The sequence below is a fragment of the Strigops habroptila genome, chromosome 8 (assembly GCF_004027225.2).
Source record: "Strigops habroptila isolate Jane chromosome 8, bStrHab1.2.pri, whole genome shotgun sequence".
NCBI lineage: Eukaryota > Metazoa > Chordata > Aves > Psittaciformes > Psittacidae > Strigops > Strigops habroptila.
Window position 1 is genome coordinate 24,730,502 of NC_044284.2, and position 18,935 is coordinate 24,749,436.

At 41.4% G+C, this 18,935-nt stretch overlaps 3 protein-coding genes across 7 annotated transcripts in view; 1 reads left to right on the plus strand and 2 right to left on the minus strand.

Annotated features, from left to right (window-relative positions):
• Nucleotides 1-18,935, plus strand: part of MED12L (mediator complex subunit 12L) — a 152,601-nt gene that overhangs the window by 92,392 nt on the left and 41,274 nt on the right. For all 5 annotated transcript variants that reach the window (XM_030495049.2, XM_030495053.2, XM_030495051.2 and 2 more), the window contains 5 exons: nucleotides 13,317-13,464; nucleotides 14,058-14,176; nucleotides 15,364-15,507; nucleotides 16,031-16,194; nucleotides 16,588-16,719. In XM_030495049.2, coding sequence (XP_030350909.1) covers nucleotides 13,317-13,464; nucleotides 14,058-14,176; nucleotides 15,364-15,507; nucleotides 16,031-16,194; nucleotides 16,588-16,719 — 707 coding nt within the window. The remainder of the gene's footprint in view (nucleotides 1-13,316; nucleotides 13,465-14,057; nucleotides 14,177-15,363; nucleotides 15,508-16,030; nucleotides 16,195-16,587; nucleotides 16,720-18,935) is intronic.
• On the minus strand, nucleotides 4,919-6,698 carry P2RY13 (purinergic receptor P2Y13). Its single transcript, XM_030495054.1, has 2 exons — nucleotides 6,617-6,698; nucleotides 4,919-6,097 (listed from the first exon to the last, which is right to left on the minus strand). Exon 2 carries the CDS (start codon nucleotides 6,082-6,084, stop codon nucleotides 5,053-5,055), a length of 1,032 nt encoding a protein of 343 aa, XP_030350914.1. The 5' UTR covers nucleotides 6,085-6,097; nucleotides 6,617-6,698; the 3' UTR covers nucleotides 4,919-5,052.
• Nucleotides 8,298-12,483, minus strand: P2RY12 (purinergic receptor P2Y12). Its single transcript, XM_030495055.2, has 2 exons — nucleotides 12,216-12,483; nucleotides 8,298-10,458 (listed from the first exon to the last, which is right to left on the minus strand). The coding sequence occupies exon 2, from the start codon at nucleotides 10,431-10,433 to the stop codon at nucleotides 9,414-9,416; it is 1,020 nt and encodes a 339-aa protein (XP_030350915.1). The 5' UTR covers nucleotides 10,434-10,458; nucleotides 12,216-12,483; the 3' UTR covers nucleotides 8,298-9,413.

Consider the following 18,935-nt stretch of genomic DNA (forward strand, 5'->3'; position numbering starts at 1 on the left):
GGTTGATCACGAACAGTAGTTTTAACACTTAAATCTGAAAGTTACACATTTGACTTGTGTTTTGCACAAGATCATGTGCTCCCAGGCTGGGTGCTGGACTGGCGTGGGGTGCAGTTCCAACCCTGGGGTGGTGCTGGCAGATGCGGCTGCTCCTCTGGTCTCAGTCCCGTGGACTTCACTCAAGACACAGCATGACAGTTGATTGGCACTGTTGTTATTCAGGCCCTTCTAATGCTGGTGTTGTCTTAGGCTGGGGTGTAGGAAACAGCGCTGCAGGACATGGCATGGGCAAGAAGGGAAGAAATTGAAACTTGAAATGTTTAAAAAATATAGTTTAATTTCTTGTAGGGACCCAAGTGTTTAATAGTTGGTACTCTGTGAATGGAGTAAACACACCAAAGTCTGTGTATTAATAGTGAGCGGTCAATTAATAAATAGATTCATAAAGTCTACATGAGAATGGATTTGTTTGTTTTTTGAATGTGGTGCAGTGGTACATTAACTTTTTTTTAAAGTGTCTGTATTTTGGTGTATCAAGAAAACTTAATGGGTTAGAAGCCACTGTCTTAGCATTCCCTAGCAGACTTTTAAGAAAGACATGTTGTTTGGCTGTTCTCAGGCTGGACATGTCAAGACTAGCTGGCACATGAAAAGGAAATGCTGTGGAGCTTGTCGTAAAAACAGCGCAAAAGAAATGTGAAGCTCTGATGTAAAGAAAAGCTGAAAGCTAGCCTATAACTTTACTGTTGTTCACGTTATTTAAAGGTTGGATGTCCCTTTTTGTGTTCAGGTGATTAGAGAGCAATTCTCAGATTTCATAAGAGCCTGAGCAACATTATTACAAAAATTACTGTGTTGCTTCATTCTAAAACTACTTTCTATCACATTTAGCAATATGAACTACAGGGTTATTTTTAAAGCAGATTAGCCACCGGGATAATATATGAGACTGACATTTTTTTAAGCATATAAAAGTGGTAGCAGGATCAGGGCTTGCAACACTAGGAGGATTCCTCCAGCATTCTGCCTGCAGATGTGCAAGATGGAGGTGCTTTTGTCAATGGAAATGTCTTGGAAGAGTTTGACCCTTCCCCTTTCCTTAGGTGGTTTACTTCAATCACTGTTCTGATGGCTTTCACTGAAAGGGAAAGAGGGAGGTAAGGGACTAATTAAGAGCTGACTTTAAAACAGCTCATTTCTTTGTTCCTCAACCAATGTTGATAGGTAACCTAGAGTTACACACCTTGGCTGGTTGATCCTCTCTATAGTCTTAGGCCTGTTCTAGTGCCTTTAGTTTTCATATGTGACCTGCTGGCTCTGTGTGTTTGCGTGTCATCATATGGGTAATACCTTGGTTGCTCAACTTGGTTTCCCAGCTTGTGTTCATGATGCAAATTGTTATTTTGCATTTCTAATTAATTGAAGTACTGCTGCATGTTATGAGAGTTTTCTCAATACTCAGAGTTGAAGGAACCTTGATGGAGGGATGTTTGTCGCTGTGCCAGAGAGTCGGGACATGTACGAAGTGCGGAATTTGTCTTTAGGCATTCAGGAATTAATTAACTTCCTGTCCCTCTGAGAAGAGGCAGTTTGATACAGAATCTGGAAAGCTAGATGATTTGTGTATTAGGCAAAGGTATAATATGTTTCTTTTTTCTAGGTATAATATATTTCCTTCTTCTGAAACACAAGAAAGTAAAAAATACAAAGAAATGTATGTAAGTCTTTGTGTACCCAAATAAGATTGAGTTCCTACAAAAATCGACTACCTAGTGCCCTATAGTTCCCCTTTTGGAAACCCAAAAAGCTGTAAAAATGTTTAGGAAAAGTGTCAATAGTTTCTGTGTGAATCGTGGACCATAGGAGCTTGGAATAAGATTCATTTGTCTGAACAAGTTTAAGGCCTGGTGCCAGTTTTCCAGTTTCTAGGTTGTCTGCTGCTTCTATCTGGAGCGTAGGCAAGCCAAGCAAGTGAACATTTGGCTGTGGAAAGGAAAAGCCCTGCTGCTGCCTTGTGGTGATGGACTGAAGTGAGTACACATAAGGTGGGAATGCATTTTCTCTGTCTTGCACAAGCACTGAATCTAGGAAAAGCAAAGGATCTAAAAACTTGCAGAAAAAAGTGCAAATCCCAAATGTTAGAATTTAGGGGACTTTTTTTTTTTCTCCCCCTTTTTTTTGCTGTAAGTGGAAGAACCAGACGTCCTATCCTTGCACTCACCTTGCATTTCTCTGCTGCAGTTTGGTAACTGTCTCCCTTTTACCTACCTAAGAAGCAGCAGCTGAAAAACAGATGATTAAGACTCCTCTGGAAGCCTTGGCACACCCCTTATTTAAAGAGCAACTCAGCCCATTTTGTGGTTACACCCACCCTTACATGCAGCTGTAAGCACTTCGTTGTGTGTACTGCCAGCATGTGTTTGTGCACAGCGTTAAGTGAGTCTGGTGTTACAAGTAGTAGAAATGAGAAAATGAAACTTTCACAGTGGAATAAGTTTTCTGTTCTTCACCATTTTCATAGTTTATCACTGCCATATTGCCTATCTTATGTTACTGTCTCTCTCTGTAATAACCACAAAAATGGGCCAGGGTTCCACTTCTAGATCCAGAGCTTGATGTTAGTCTGTGCTGAGAGTCCTGTGGACCTCTGTATTAGCTGTGCTGGTGTGATTCATTTGGAAGAGGGAAGACCGACCTGCAAAGTTTCATGCTGAGTTCTTCCCTATATACACCCAAAACTCAGGAACACAGATTTCCATGGGCACCTCCCTGGTGAAAGATCACTGCTTGTTTTCAGTCCGTCTTCTCCTGATGTTTAGCTCTGGTCACTACATTAATTGCTGTACTTGTCAATAGGCTTGGAGAAACATTTTCAGACTCTGCGTATGTTTCTTTAAGCAGTTGCTAAACTGGTGACTATTTTAGCAGCTAAGAATTTAATATATTTGTTTTTACTAAAGTAGCTAAGTTAATCCTGTTAAATGGTATATGCGTGTGGGGAGAGAGGAATTAATTCCTGAATAGCATTTAATCCTGAAAGGAAGACGTTCTTTGATATAATGTTGATTTTATAGGGAAGTTTGAACCAGGCGGAAGCTGATTGAGGATTAGTTCAGTTGCCAGTTGTAAAAGGGTGTTACAGTTATGGAAAGTATGTAACATGCCTAATGGAGAAGATACAGTGAATAGAAATTGCTAAATAAGACATACATCTACCTGTGTGGCAGAGGTTGGGGAATCCCAAAGGCAGATGTAATTAATGCACAGTAATCTAAAAACAACTAAGGAAAAATTGGGCTGCATGGAGCAACCTGCGTGATTGTGTTAGGCTGCCGTAAATATTTGATGTCTAAAAATAGAAATCGAGTGGTGATGAAAGCATCTAGCGCATGTGTGAAGGCACAAAGCTAGCAAGAGAGCTTGGGAAGGAGTGGAGTTTGTTAACAGGGACATGAGTGTTTCCTCAGTGTGATGCTGGGGACTCCCACACCTCGGCTCCAACGTGTCACAGGGCAGTGGGAGATGAGTGTCCAGGCATGGACAGAAGGAGTGATGGGCACTACAGCCAGTAGTATGGCTGACGGAAGAGATCAAGTTGTGGCGTTTTCCCTGAGGCCCCTTCCTCAATGCTGTGTCACCTGGGCAGCATGTGAGGCAGAGGCAGTAGGAATGTCAGGGGACAGGCAGCAATGGGGACACATTGTCTGAGAAGCAAGAAAGCATTGTTGAGGGTAAGGTAAATTTAACAGTGTTTTTAATGTATTTTGTAGATTTGGAGTCAATAAATGGTTGGTATCTCTTTCATGTCTTAAAATAGTGAAAAAAATTCCAGGATTTTGGTTTAGAAAGCGGCTTCTGGATGGAGCACAGTCCATTTGGACTTTCCCTGTGGAAGAGCTAAGGGAGAGCGGAGTGGTGAGCCAGGTGGAGAGGGGTTCTTTGCGTGGGGAGAGTTAGGCAGCACTGCTTGCTGCCTTCTCTTTGCCTGTCATCGGGACTGGAAAGGGTGAACATGCCACCACAGAGGACATTTCTGGGTGCTCCCCTCTGGTGGGTAGGATAGGGATGAATGCTGTGGTGCTGGGAAGCAGCTCTGGGTCTTCTGCTGGTCCCCACAAGGAGTGTGCCCTGTGGTGACGGGGGCATTGCTGACCACATTCTCCACTGAAGTCCCTGCTGGGAGTGGAGGGGAAGGATGGTGAAACAGTGGAGGTGGTAGGAAAGTAATTGTGTGTGTGGGAGAGAAGCGGGGAGGCAGGGGAGGGACCATGCCTTTCTTCCCTCTGTTCTTTCTTTTCCCTGCCCTGTGACATGCCAGCTGAGCTGACACCCAGTGTAAGAATTACTGACATATAAAGCCAACAGCTCTGGGTCTGAATCTCAAATAAAGCTAAGTTGTCCTTAGAAGCAGCCATAGTCGGTCAGCAGCTTAAGTGTTAACAAGTAAGGTTTTGTAGTTTTTTTTGTTTAAAGCAAATAGAATTATTCTGTAGATTGTGTCTTAAGTTATATGAAGGTACTTTAATTCATAGACTACCATTTGTCTGTATTCTGTGACATGGGCATGATTTAGTGACCAAATCAGAAAAACATCTGTTCTTATTTGCTTCGCAGAGCCAGCAGAGCAGTGCAAAGTTACAAGCTGATCATTGTTAGTGTTAGGCATCATTGATGCTGTGGTGATGGCTGTGAAGACACGAGTGACTCTGGGTAATAGAGACTTCTGTGGTGGGAAAGCAGCAGTGCTGCTGCTGGGCAAGCAGAGCCAAGACGCACTGGGCTTCCACAGCTTTGGTTCCTGATGATGGTGTCAGGGAAAGAGGCCAGCTTGGGAGAAGATTGCTGTCAGATCAGGGCCAGCACTTTGAGTGACAGCTTTTTGCCTATTAAGGCTAAGCAGCGAGCATCAACAGGGAAATCCATTTTGCTGGTTTTATTAAGTATTAATATTACAGTACAATTACCCTTTCATTTTCTACAGCAGAAGTAAAACAAATTATTTTTTAAGTTCTAAATGAATATGCAGAGGCTGTAGCAAGTGAAGCTGCAGAATCAAGATTCAGTAGGAGACATTTGTGTGTCCAGTTCGGTTTTGGGATTTGTATGAACTGTTTTCTGAAATGTCTTTACTCTCCTGCATAACACCTTTTCTACAAATGGTTTGCACAAGCACACATATATCAGGGGGTCCATACAGACGTTTGTGGCAGCCAGCCACAGAGTGCTTTCTTTTGCCACAAAGAGCTGGTTCTGCAGATGGCAGTCTATTCGGGTGGTTGTTTGACTCAGAGTATAGGGTACTCTGCTGAAATGAAAGGGGGCAAAGCATACAAAAAACACAGTAAAAATGATGAATACTTTTCCTTTGATTCTCCGTTCACTTTTGTTTTCTTTCTTCTGTGTTTTCATATAAGACTCATAGACTTTTTTGGCAATAATTATATAAAATAGAAGCATGAGGATGAGAACAGTCCAGAAGATGAACTGACATACATAATTGACAGCTTCATGCCATTTGAGCCCAAAGTAATTCTTCAACAAGGCACACTTCTTCACAGATTGGGGTGTTGCTTTCTTGTTTGAAAAGATCATGTTAGGCAGTGAAAGAACAAAGAAGAAGAGCCAGACCAGACCCGTGAGGATCTTTGCTGAAGTCAGGTTTTGCACCCAGAACTTCCCAAAAGGTCGCACAATCTTGAGAAATCTGTCAAAAGCAATGAGACCCAGTAGCACGATGCTAATATACATGGTGTCATAAAACACTACGGCTGAGAAGCGGCAGACAAAGGCTTTGAGTTGCCATGGTCCCAGGCCAGAGTCCGTCAGGATTTTCAGAGGAATCATCAGGGTCATTATCAAATCAGAAACTAAGATATTTTTCAGGTAGACAATGAAAGTTGATGTGCTTGGAATGTGGCAGAAAGCCCCCAAAGCCAGGCTGTTCAGTATGAGTCCCAGCAGGAAGATGAGTGTATACAGTGCTGGGAAGACCAGGTGGGTGACTGTGGTGTCTCGGTGGCACAGTGCAGAGGAAGGTGCTCCACTGGAGTTACTGACAATGCTCTCATTTTCAAAGTCTCCCATGGTTGGAAATAGACTAGGGTGAAAAGGAGAGAGAAAACATAAACCATAACATTCTGTATTTAAAATTACGTGTTCCTTACAGTGACTGGCAGATTTACACAAATACAAAACCTGAATGTGCATTAAATAGAGTGACCAATTTCTCTTGTAGTTTGTAGAAAATCTAAATCCTTGCCTAAGTTTAAGTTGCTACAAACTGATGTCTAGTGAAAAGTTAAAATGGTATATATTCATCATGTAAGACTAAGATAATATAATATAAAAGTATATCGGCAGATTGCCTAGAGCAAGCCCCATTTGTCTTTACATGATAATGTATTTTAACATTGAACAGAAACTTCACAGTTATGACCCAGAAGTAATATGCTTCTGCTATTTCTTGCCAAGCACACACCATTTTTCCTTTCTCAACACAGATTTAAATGACATCTTCAAGATAAGGCGCACACTGCTGCTTATCAGCCTCTTTCATCTGAAAGCCCGATGACCGAGTGCCCATCACACCACATGAATGCTCTGATTGTGCAAATACCTGAGCAAGCCTGGCAGCAGCTGTTTCAGAGAGGGGTCTTTGGCTTTCTCTGGTTCATCCACTGTTCATCTGCTGACAGGAGCCTTAAACAAAGTATTAAGAATGGGGAAATGTGTAGAAAGATGAGACTTTTTCTGTTTGGTGTGGTGTGTTGTTTCCTTCCTCATTTCCATGTATTGCCTGAGTTAGTTAATCACATTTGCTGTTGCTTTTCTCTCTTCCTTTTGCTCTTTGTCAGAAAGTAATAAATTAAAAAAGAATAAAGAAGACCATATCCGTCCAGACAGGCACATTTTCTGGCTTTTTGTTTGTGTGGGGCAGACCTGATGCGCTATTATACTGTGCTGTTACAATTCAACTGCCTTAGAGATGTGGGATGCACAAACACAGTGTTTCCTGACAGTTTTCCAGGATAATCCTCAAACATAGCTCTGAGTTTTTGTTTGCGTGTGTGAATTCCCCTGTTCTGGACGCACAGATGCATGAGTAGAAAGGCTGCTCTGAGCCACACTTATACTGGGTTATACACCCTTACACTGGTCTCATGTCCAAAGTCATGTGCACATGTTCAGGAACTGTATGCTCCCTCTGCAGCCTGTTAATATTGACACATTAGTCTAAGGTTGACTTTTGATCTTCTGAATGGGATTTCTGGTTTATTTTGGTGTCAGTGTATCCAGGCGAAGCAGTGTGCTGGTTACAGATGCTTTCTGGCTCTGACAGAAGCTGCTGCCACTGCCTGTATTTGTGATGTGTTTGTTATGTATCATGTTGGAATCTAGTGGATTGCTCTGTGAGCAGAACCTTTTGTGTAAGTTTAACTGAGTCATGTGATTTGCTTGTATTTTTCCTGTTGACTGATGTGACTTAGGGTTCTGGCTCCTCGCTGCCGTGGGGGGAATGGCTCACACCTAAGCCATCCCTGTGGGCAGGCATGGTTTGTTTTTGAGGTTCTCAAGCTGCAGCTGTGTTGACAGCAAGTTGGTGCATTAGTAGCTATGTTTTGGTTAAGGAAGGTCTGCATTCTGATGTCAGTGTTAAATGGCTGGCAGAGAGCAAAGAGCCTCAAGGATGATTGGGATGAATGTCGCCCTCGCAACTGTCACCAGTGGGAGATGTCCCTAGCTGCCTGACCTGACTTTTTGTCATTCATCAAGGACTAGGTAAAGCTGAAATGAGCCATTGCAATACCCCAGGACTGATGTCCACAGCAGCACCTTCCACGTTTTCTTCAAAGTGACCTCCGGACACTGTTCCCAGCTGTAAGAGGCAGGTGCTAAGTGCCTCCATGTATCCTGCAGTGACTATTAAGTGGTGCACAGGGAGCTGTGCTATACCTGTTGTCTGACAGCAAGTCTGACCAGGAAACGCAGCTGCCAGGCACTTGCCACCCTTTTGCCCTCTGTAGGCACAAAGAAAGGTGGGAAATTAGTGTGGGGTTTAAGTGCGGCATTTTGCACTTCTTTTCTGGGCACCAGCTGGAGCTGGTTGATCCTGGGCCTCATGTGGCTGGTTGTGGAGAGCGCACTTCAGAGTCACCTGCAGCGGTGGTTCTATGGAAATACCCGTGCCCTCCCAGTTACTGATTGTAATACGTGTTGGTGTGTATGTCAATATAAGCAGTGCACGAAATGCTTTGTAAAATTTATTTAAATTTTGTAAAATATTATTAAATTCACCCAGGCAGGTTATAAACTAAGTAAGTTGCTAAAGTAAATGAACTGTCTTTTAACCTTTTAGGAAATTATGTGTCAGTCATAAAAATGCCCGATGCCCTGCCAAGCACAGAAAGTACCAGAGAAGGGTAGACAAGCAATGGCTTTTGGCAGGATTGAGCTCTTGAGTGATGGTGAAACACATTTCTGAATTGGAGCTGTTTTACAGTGATGATAAACGAACCATAATTGATTATGGTAGCCTAGGATCTTTTTCATGTGTGGTGGTTTTGTTACCTGAAAATGTTATGTACCCGAAAATACTTCCCTGTTTTTTTCAACTTTTCCAAATGAAAAAGGGGAAGTTGTTAAAATTTTTGTATAGTGCAAAAAAACCTGCCCTTAATAATCAGCAAGCATTTTACCCTGAGTCTTTCTTTCCCTAAGGTCTAAGTATTCTGTAAATTGAATATTTGTGTATTTTCTAATATAATATAGTGTTCTCCATAAAAGTGTACATTTTTATTTATTTAGGTGAAGTATTTGAAGATTTAACTCACATCAAGATAAGCCTGATTATGAAATAATTTCCTGTGACATACAACTATTAATTATTGGTCAATGAATTAAGAATTGCAAGAATATAACGAGATAAGCAAAATGTTATTCTGTTACCCAAAATCTGCACAGATTATTAACTTATTTACCTGTGTCCTATATTTCTGTTTGCCAGTTGCGTACAAGGTGACAAGTCCTTATATTTAAGGACCACATTTACTGTGTATTTTATTTGCATTTCCCAGATCTTGTGTTGTCACGAACAACTCTTTCTGCAAAATCTTTGCAGTTCATAATTTCATCTGTAACATTTCATGACTCTGTTTTAATTTTTTCCTTACAGCTCCAACTATAAGTTCAGACTTCCTCCCAGCAATTCTTACAAGCATGGAAGTTGCAATTGGGTGGTTGAAGCTTTCTAGTCTCACAACTCTTGCAACCAGGGATGTTAGTTCCGGGGTGTTTGTGCTTGATTTGTAGGACAGTTTCTAAAGAAGCCGGTGAAATTCTAGATACTCTTTGCAGGAGTAGTTCTGCTTCTACCTACCAGTAAACGTACGTGGCCAAGAGGGAGTATGGTAGCTCTAGAGCGGTGTCTCGTCTGTGTCGTCTCCTTCGTTCTGCTCCTTCATCTGTGCTCTGAGTTCTGCTGATGCTGTGTGCTTGCACAGCATGTCGAGCAAGGACTTTCTAAATGATTTGCAAAGGAAAAAGTATATGAATGGGTCTAGGCAAGCATTTAGTGATGTTAGCCACAGCGTGCTCTCTTTCAAGTAAAACAACGTGTTCTGAGCAGAGCATTCAAAAACGTCTCTTGTTTGGCTCAATGTGTAGGGGATTCTAGTAAAGTGAAACGGCACAAAGCAAATAAAGAACACTGTGATAATGATGAAAACTTTCAGATTTACAGTCTTTTTGGACGCCTTTCCTGCGGATCTTGTTCTTTTGTAGGATTTGTACAGTTCTTTACTTATGAGTATGTAGCATACAACTATGACTGCTAAATTAATCCAGAAGATAACTTGACAAATGTAGTTTACGATTTCATGCCAGACTAAGCCGAACTCAGATTTCAAGAGAGCACACTTTTTTACATTCTTAGGTGTTTGCTTCTTGTTTGTTAGAATCATGTTGGGTAATGAAAGAGCAAACATTGATATCCAGATTGCTGTGGAAAGGATCTTGGCCCCTAAGAGGCTCCTTGGTGTTGACGTTCTGAACGGCGAAGCAGCTTTCTGGTAGCGATCAATAGTTATCAGACCAAGAAACAAAATGCTAATGTACATGGTAAAGTAAAATACAACCTGGGTGACCTGACACACAAATCCTCTCAGTACCCATGATACCAACTTTGCATCGCTAAGGATTTTAAATGGAAAAGTCAAAATCATAAGGAAGTCAGAAATGACAGTGTTCTTGAGGAAGATGATGAAATTGGATTTACTGGATATTTTAAAAAAGACCCACATTGCCAGGCCATTCATTGTGATACCCACCAGGAACAGAACTGTATAAAGCAAAGGAAAAATTACTTGACTGATTCTGTTATCGCTGGTGCAGTTGCTGTTGTTTCTAGGGTAGCTGAAGTTGGTTATGACTTTCATTTGCACTTTATCTTTTCCCCCTTTCCTGTAAAAACAAAAAAGAAAATGAATTTTTGAGTTAGAACACTTCAACTTTTTTAGTCTAGTTTTAATTTTTGTGTTATGAACATTTTGTTGGGAATTTTGACTGCTGTAAGTTGTGTTTTATTTTACTGAGATTGTCAGGTTTCTACAGGAGAAGAGCACGAGAAGTAGCCATGTTTGTAAGGTGGTCTGGTTTGATCTTCTGTGACTGAAATGCTAAGGTGACCTTCCATCCTGACCTCATGAGCTTCCCACACAGCTTTCCTGAGTTTTGCTGCAGGGGTGGGCAAGGGCCTGGCATGGTGGTGCAGCCAGTGTCTGCCGCCTGTCCCCTGGTGTGTGTAGGTGACGGCACAGCTCTTTCTGGGTGCGGTGCAGACCTGGGGACCCTGACATGGATGTCCCGGCCCCCACGGCCCTGGTGCTGGCATTACAGCTGGCGAGGAGCTGGTGAGGGCCATGGTATGTGGGTCTGCGTGGGGCAGGCACACTGCTTCTGGCAAGGCGATGGTGCTGCACGCAGGATGGCCAGGCTGCAGTTTCACTCGTCTGACACTCATCATCCAAACTGCCCGTCTACTCCCAGGGAGAAATATTCCTTCCCGCATCTTCTTCAGTGTGGAAAGGGGTAGCATTTAAACTCATTTTGACTGCATATTTAGCAGTGCTGGGCTGAAGTAAAAGGAATTGAATGCCCCTTTTATTGTATTTCTGCATGGCTGGCCTCTGTTTCTCCTGGTGATGTTATTTCAGCCTTTCTTTTGATTGTTTTTGAAGCAAATCTCTGCCTTCCCCTTCCTCCCCCTGCTCAGACCCTGGGAATAGCTGCTTGTGGGCCACTGCCATTTCACCTGGGTGCTCAAAGGATGGATGTGGCACCTCACAGAGTCACTTTTTGTTGCTTTCAAGGGGAAGAAAGTGGAAGAGGAGTACCTGCTCTTCAACCCTACATATTGGCACTTGGACAGCTAATGGTGTCTGTTACTTTAGAGATTACGCATTTGCCAGCAAAATCTGAAGTTATTTGTAGCTTTATTTATGTGGGTATTCATGTATACCTTTACTTCTAGTTTGGCAGTTTATCCTGTTGTTTTCCTAAATCACTTGCTTTACCGGGGCTGTGTTGCAAGTGAATTTAAAACCTCACTGAATTGAGTCACCGTGAGGGAGTTGCAGCATCCCATGCTCTGCAGCGAGCACCTGTGTGAAACCACGGCTGAGACCCTGCATAAGTGATGTGCCCCTCCGAGCCCACCCTTACCGCAAACCCAAGAACGTCAGCCAGGCTGTCACACACGGCCACTGTGTGCTGGGCATCCGCAGCTCTGGTGCCAGTGGCTGGGCTGAAAACTGGTGCTCTTAGTCCAAAAAACTTGGTCAGATCAGGTCTGATCCAAACTGGTTGCCTGGGAAAGCCAGGCAGGGATGTTGAATCAGTAAGGCCTGTGTTTCAAAAAGAGCAACTTTCAGATGTGTAGATGCACATAAAATTGCTCTATTTCTGTATGATCTCTACCTTTGTAAAAATAAGGCACTCAGGGAAGCCGATGCTTTGTCAGGTGATGCCCAGACATCCCTGACGTAATCCTTACAGAGCTGCAAAGTTTTATTTCTGTCTATAAGATAGAAATAAATTGGCTTATGCTTTAAAGCTGGCAACAGATACAGCTGCCAAGTCTAATCCTAATAAAATAAGTATTCCCTAAGCATGCAAAATCAGACACCTGCCCCCCACCCCAAAATCGAGGAGAAGGTTACCGTAGTGTGCTGCGGAGGAGCAATGAAACACTTGGATGTTTCCGTGATGGGAAGCTAGTGTTGCTGACAGAAAGTTGTTCTCAGTTCCTCTAGCCCTTCGCCCTACGAGCAGGCAGAAGTGTTCATGTGTCCATCCCTCGGAGAAAGGGGAGGCTGGAGGAGCATCTGTGCATCCCAGCTCTGAGACTTAGACCTTCCTCTGGCTGTGAACTGGCTTCTTAGCCAGAGACAGCTGCAAATTCCAGATGACGCTCTTGCTGCTTCTGCTTTTGTTTCCTCTAGAAGAGAGAGAGAAACAGAATTTTAAAAAAGAATTAGCTATTGACTTCCTACTTTTGACCTGCTAATGGAGTCACTATTTTTAAGAGAGCCTGTATGTTGTAAGACTCTGCAACTTTTCTGAGCGTAGAGTTGTGCTCCCATCTGCTACTTTTTTTGCCTTGTGATTCTTTAGTATTATTTTTGTACACAGCTTTATTTCTTAAAAAAATTTTAAGTAGTTGAAAGAAGTATTGATTGCTTAGTTTGGATAACTAAATGATTGTATCTTGCATGACTTGCAGAGTAGTGCTCCAAGTTTCTAAGTTATATGCAGTGTGTCAACATTACATGACACATTTTACTAAAAGACTAAATATAACTAGTTGCAATGTAAATAAACTATACATTTTTTTATTTCTTTGGGATGTGCAAACTAGAATTTTGGGAGTTGGGCTGCAGCCTTTTTCAAGGGACTTGTACATAATAAGAGAAATGTCACACAGTTTCTAGGCATCTGTCTTCTATTTACTAATCTGCTACTGAATATCAATCCAGGGACAGTTAAGAGGGTCACCGTATGCAGCTTCTGACTCAGTCCTTAGAGGTGCAAACATAATTCATAATATCAAATTACTTTTTTCCCGCTCTGTGTTTTTCGCCTACTCTTCAGTCATTTCACTTGGCAGTGTTTCTTCCACACTGATAACCACAGGAGATGCTTTTTTGCCAAAGAGTTAGTTATTGTTTATCACAGTCTGGGCTGCTCCGGTTGCGTTTCTACAGGAGGTGACAGAAAAAAGAGATGATTCTATGTATGTCACTCATATCTGGTCTTTTCAGGATGAATCTTCAAGTCATGAGTGTAACCAGCGCATGATTCTCCTTTATGGCGTTGGTAAGGAGCGTGACGAAGCGAGACATCAGCTGAAGAAGATTACCAAAGACATCCTCAAAATTCTGAATAAGAAGAGTACTACTGAAATGGGTGGTAAATGCTTTAATGCTGCTGTGTGGTGGCCTGTAGTGAAGATCGTGGGAGCTGTAAGGTGCTCAGCAAGTTGTCTGGAGCTATGCGTGTTGGTCACGTAATTTAGCTTTCATCCCCTTCATGGTGACGGGGTGCAGTACTGACCAGAATCCTGTAGCACAAAGTGCACTTTGATGGCCTTATCTGCGGCTGCACCAGGACGGCAAAGGGCTGCTGTGGCTAGAAATCCCTATTTTCCATTATAGCAACTTGGCTGTGAATGCTTGTGTTAAGCTAAGGCCTGAAATAGGAGGTCCTGGCCAGTGAGGATTGCATATTCTTTACCCTCCTGGCAAAACTGTGTGACTGTTTTTCAGTTTTTCTCAGGTGTTGCCTTTTTGCATTGGAATAACCTCGAAGTAGCTTTGATATTGTTACATGCTATGGCCTATATTTGTCCCAAGTATAATGGAAAACTGAGGCAAGTAAGGGTTTATGTAGTCCTGAGTAACGCTTAGGAAGATTTTTATTGTCTTTTAAATCAGTGATAATGCAAAAAGCTACTAGGGATCCATTAAACATAAAATAACCAAAATAATTTTGTGTCTATTAAGTTGGGGATGAAGGGCAGAAAGCCAGGAAGACCAAACAAGAAGCATTTCCAACCCTAGAGACCGTGTTCACAAAACTACAGCAGCTGTCCTATTTTGATCAACATCAGGTGACATCTCAGGTACTGCCTGTATAAAATCGTAGCCTTTTACATTCTGCTATGGAGATATCAAATAGGAGGCAAATCTAGGCTTTCAGAAGTGTTTTGTATATACCAAGAATTTTTAGTGCACTGCTTCTTCAAAGGCAAGAGGAAAAATGCTGCCTTGGCATTCTGAAATCCCTTTCTCAGTAGATATTTGGGGGGTTGGTTTGTCTGTTGGCGGGGTGGGGGGGTGGCTGGTTTGTTTGTTTGCAGAAACTTTCTGGATTATTATGGATTTTATTATTTTTTTAAATGAAAAATTTACAACAAATTTTACATAAATTTCCGTTAACAGCATTGTTTAGGGATTGATGCTAAATTAGATACTCATTACCCAATCTCTTGCATGTGTGTAAGGTTACATTACTGTATAGATGTTTAGGAAGGGTAGCAAACTTTTCTGTGTTTTTGTGCAACAAACTATGTCTCTTAGAGAAGCTGGTGGATAATATGGTTTATTCTTTTCTGGATATTAGAATTATTTATTAGAATTTACTGTTAAAAAGCTGTATCAGTGGCTGACTGGAGAACATAAATAATTTATTTTAAATTACAAGCCTAGTTTTCCTGGTTTATATTAGGACCTGTAAGTGGGCAAATGTATTGACATAGGCTTTCATCACTTTTTAGGTGTTATTATGTTTAAGTATAGTTTAACTTAACATTAGAAGTGAAGGTTAACATTAGAAACAGAGTAAAAGACATATGCTTTTGATACTTAATTTATAAGGCAGCTTTGGCTATGGTCTTTGGAATTAATTTATTACATATTTTGTATGCAGGATAACGTGTTATTAATTGTCTGAAAAACATCAATAAAAAAATCACAATGCAGTAAGATGAAAAAAAAATATTTTACCTCTTCTTTAAAGCAAAATACCCCACAGAATAGAAATCAGTACTGTAGATGTTAAGAAAAGTTTGACTCCCAGCTGTAAAGCAGCAGAACAGCATTTTTTATGTTGTCAGTTTTGAAAATAAAACAGCATTATGACTGACTTGCAGGACAGCGGAGTAATAGATATACTTGGGCATGATTTGTTAGTGCTGTTATCTGCAAAAGGCTACTTGCTATTACCACTTATAAAATAGGACTTTGGGAGCACTAGTTTGTCTGAGAAGCCCTCAGTCGCTGTATGGCTTTTCAACATTTGTTTTCGCAGATCTCCAGTAATGTTCTCGAACAGATAACCAGTTTTGCCTCAGGAACATCGTATCATCTTCCCTTGGCTCATCACATACAGCTTATCTTTGATCTCATGGAGCCAGCACTGAATATCAATGGACTTATAGACTTTGCAATACAGGTAATCAGAGTTCATTTTTGGTGGGGATATGTCAGGATAAAGCTGTGATATGTTTTCTGTAAAACCATAAAAAAACCGAGCTGGACTGCAAATTCTGATTTGCTGCCATGCGCTTTGATCTGTTTGTTTCCTGACCTCTGAAACAGAATGCCAGATACTTCCCCTTCTATCTTACTTTGACAATTATAGAGAATCGGTATTTTATTTTTAAATCTTTCAAAATTAATACAATTCTGGAGCATTTTAGGATGGGCTTCACTCCAGACTGAACCATCATACTATACAGTAAAGCATCTGGGTGCTGGAAATTCCATATATTTCTGAAGAGCAGTTTTGGGGGGTGTTTTTTATACTCTAACAGCTTATTTTGCTCCCTCTTTCCCTTGTTCTGTAGTGAGTCAGGAATATCATTTCTGTTTGTTATTTAGTTTTTCCTTAATATTTTTATTTTTTGTTTCACTTATTTTATGTGTTTAACTTGGAAGTTACTTTCGGTCCATTGTTTTCGTGTATGTGTTTTCAGCTGTTGAATGAGCTGAGTGTTGTGGAGGCAGAGCTGCTGCTGAAGTCATCCAGCCTGGCAGGAAGCTACACAACAGGGCTATGCGTCTGCATCGTTGCCGTTCTGAGGCGTTACCATGCCTGCCTCATCCTCAACTCGGAGCAAACCGCACAAGTCTTCGAAGGGTTTGTGGCAGCTATGGTTTTCCAACATGTGTTTTTGGCATTCTCTCTTAAGCAAAAAGCATGCTTAGGCTGAGGTAGTGAGTGAGACCAGCTATCACAGTGCTGTTGGAAGGCTGTAAATGAGCCCAGGTGAGCCGAGTGGATGGCTCACCTCCACAGCTTGCTCCCCACCGCTGGGGGCTAGTGGGACCTGCACACTTTGTGACCTAGGAAAAGGGGGGAGTTGCATTTCTGGATTTCCTTCCTGCTCTTCCCGTCCTGCCCTGGGCTCCCTAAGTGTAAGGTCTGCCATCACACTGCCCAGCTAATGGTGGGGTTTATACGATGCATAATAATATGAGAGACATTTCTAAGATGTGTTGGAACAAGCTCAGAATGCTTTTGTTTTTGCAGGTTGTGCGGGGTGGTAAAGCACGTTGTTAATCCCTCAGAGTGTTCTTCCCCAGAAAGGTGTATTCTAGCTTATCTCTATGATCTGTACGTGTCCTGTAGTCACCTGAGAAGCAAGTTTGGAGACCTCTTCAGGTGGGTGGTAATGGGATTTTTCTCACCACTGCCTAGCCTGTAGACTAATGTGGGCTCCTGTGGTTTCAGTTTGGTTTGCTTTCCATGGAAAATATGCTGTTGCCTTTGCTGCTTTACCTTTCCTGATGCAATTGTCTGGCCTGTGGCAGCACAGCGTGTGGTCCTGAGTCTGCGAAGCCCTCGCACTATGTGGGTATGTGCTGTGGAGGTGCAGAGGCTGAGCCCTCTGTACAGTGCAGGGGTGAGCTCAGATGGCTGCTTTGCAAGTGGCGAGCAGGACATGGGGTGAGCAGGCGAGGGATGCAGGGACCATCGGCATCACGCTGCTGAGGCAGCTGCGCCGTGCAGCGCTGGACCCTTCCCCACACACCTTTGCTTTTACAGATTGTGGTGTGACTGATTCAGTTCCTATAATGCATCAGCAAATTGGTTGTAATACATACAGTGCTGAATGGAAAAATAACAAAATCTTAGCTGACGCAGCTGTAATATTCTATTAAATATTTCTTTTGATGTGGGGAGAGGCACAAACATGTTTGAGTTTGTGAAGTTTTATGCTCAAATGTTCAGTTCCTTGATTTTTAAATTAAAAAAATGTTTTAGGTACCCACATGCTTTTTTTTTTTTTTTGGCTCTTACTTTTTAAAGAGGGGGGATGGAAAGCTTTCATATGTAAACATGTATCTTGTGAAGTTTACAAACCACTTCAGTTACTGTTTCCCCTCCTTTTATATACCCGGTTTATATACCCAGTTTTGCTTTGCATATTTCAGATTTGTGGTTTTCATTTCATAGGGAGCAGGAAAAGAGTTCTCAGTAATAACCTTAATATTTTAATAGGTTTACAAACACATGGGAACTGTAGCATTTAATATGAGAAAGGCTAGGAAAAAGAAATATGAAATACAGAAGTAGTACAGAAGTGTCTTAGCTGTATGTTCATTTTTCTGACTAAAATGTGAAGTTCAGTAACACAACAAAAAAAATTATTAATCTTAACCTACAATAGAAAATCAAAACATCATCTAGTAATATACAGATATTTAAGGTGTTTATTATATTAAATATGTGATATACAGCACTTGATTTGAAGCCCCTTTTTTTGGATAAATGCAGTTAGAAATTCTCTGAAAACTGGTAATAAATTTTATGTGAGCATTTTTTAAACAGCTGTATATAAGGTAATAGCATTACACTTGTTTTCTTCTTGGTTTCCTTGCTACAATTGAAACAAACCCCAAAACAGTTGTCTGTATGTGGCAACTTTCTTTGCCCCATTTCAGCACACTAAGTCCAGCTATTTCTCTAAGTCAGTTTGAAGCAACAATAAATTACAGTTCTTAAGTGTTTAAATATAGAGACTTGCCTTGTGTATATTGCTGTGCTTCGCAAATGGCTTCTGATATCATCTGCAGTATTTCTCATGACTGAGTTTTACTAAGTGAGGTGCATGTTTTGGTTTCGTATGCTCGGTGTATTTAGTTGTATTCACTAAACTTCCTTTTTTTAAATCATTCCTTCACTTTTTTTTTTTAAAAAAAAACCAAACTTATCTCCTGACCACTCCCCCAGCATTACTTCTTGTGCGCAAATACAGTTTCAGAGTCTGCTTTGCTCACACCTTGTGTGTGAAATTTGCGTTCTTCATTAACACCTTTTTTTGCCCTGAAGAAAGCAAATTAACATTGAGGCATTCCTAGCCTGGAACATTTCTTGACCTTTTGTCATAATTATTAATGTCAAAGTATGGCCTTTAAGTATCTTTTCTCTGTTTACTGATCTAATCTTTCAAAAAGTTGTCTGTTATTTCTCATTATTACCAAATGTAGAGTTTTAAGTTTAGGTACATTTCTTCCTTTTTCCTTAATTAATTCTTTTTACCACCACTGCAGCTCACTGTGTGGTAACAGGAAGCAGCATTATGAAGTACTGTTACCATTCCCTGCAGAGGCATCTGATACTCCAGGAGGTTATTGTTAGTAAGGAATGAATGGGTGGTCCTTGTCCGGCTGCTCACCGTTTCAGTCACAGAAATGTCATATAAGCAATTTGGAAACTCAAAACTTTATTTGCGGGAAAACTTGAATTAAATCTATTTATCAGCCTTGTTTTCTGGTAGATGCTCCTTATCAAAAATGAGTTTGCAAGCACGTACAGAATGGTAACCAAAGTAGAATTTTCTAATGCCATGTGACATGTTCAACAGCATTCCTGCA

Excerpts from the sequence above, each read along its gene's own strand:
- P2RY12 (XM_030495055.2), bottom strand. The coding sequence starts at position 10,433 with ATGAAAGTCATAACCAACTTCAGCTACCCTAGAAACAACAGCAACTGC.
- P2RY13 (XM_030495054.1), bottom strand. The coding sequence starts at position 6,084 with ATGGGAGACTTTGAAAATGAGAGCATTGTCAGTAACTCCAGTGGAGCA.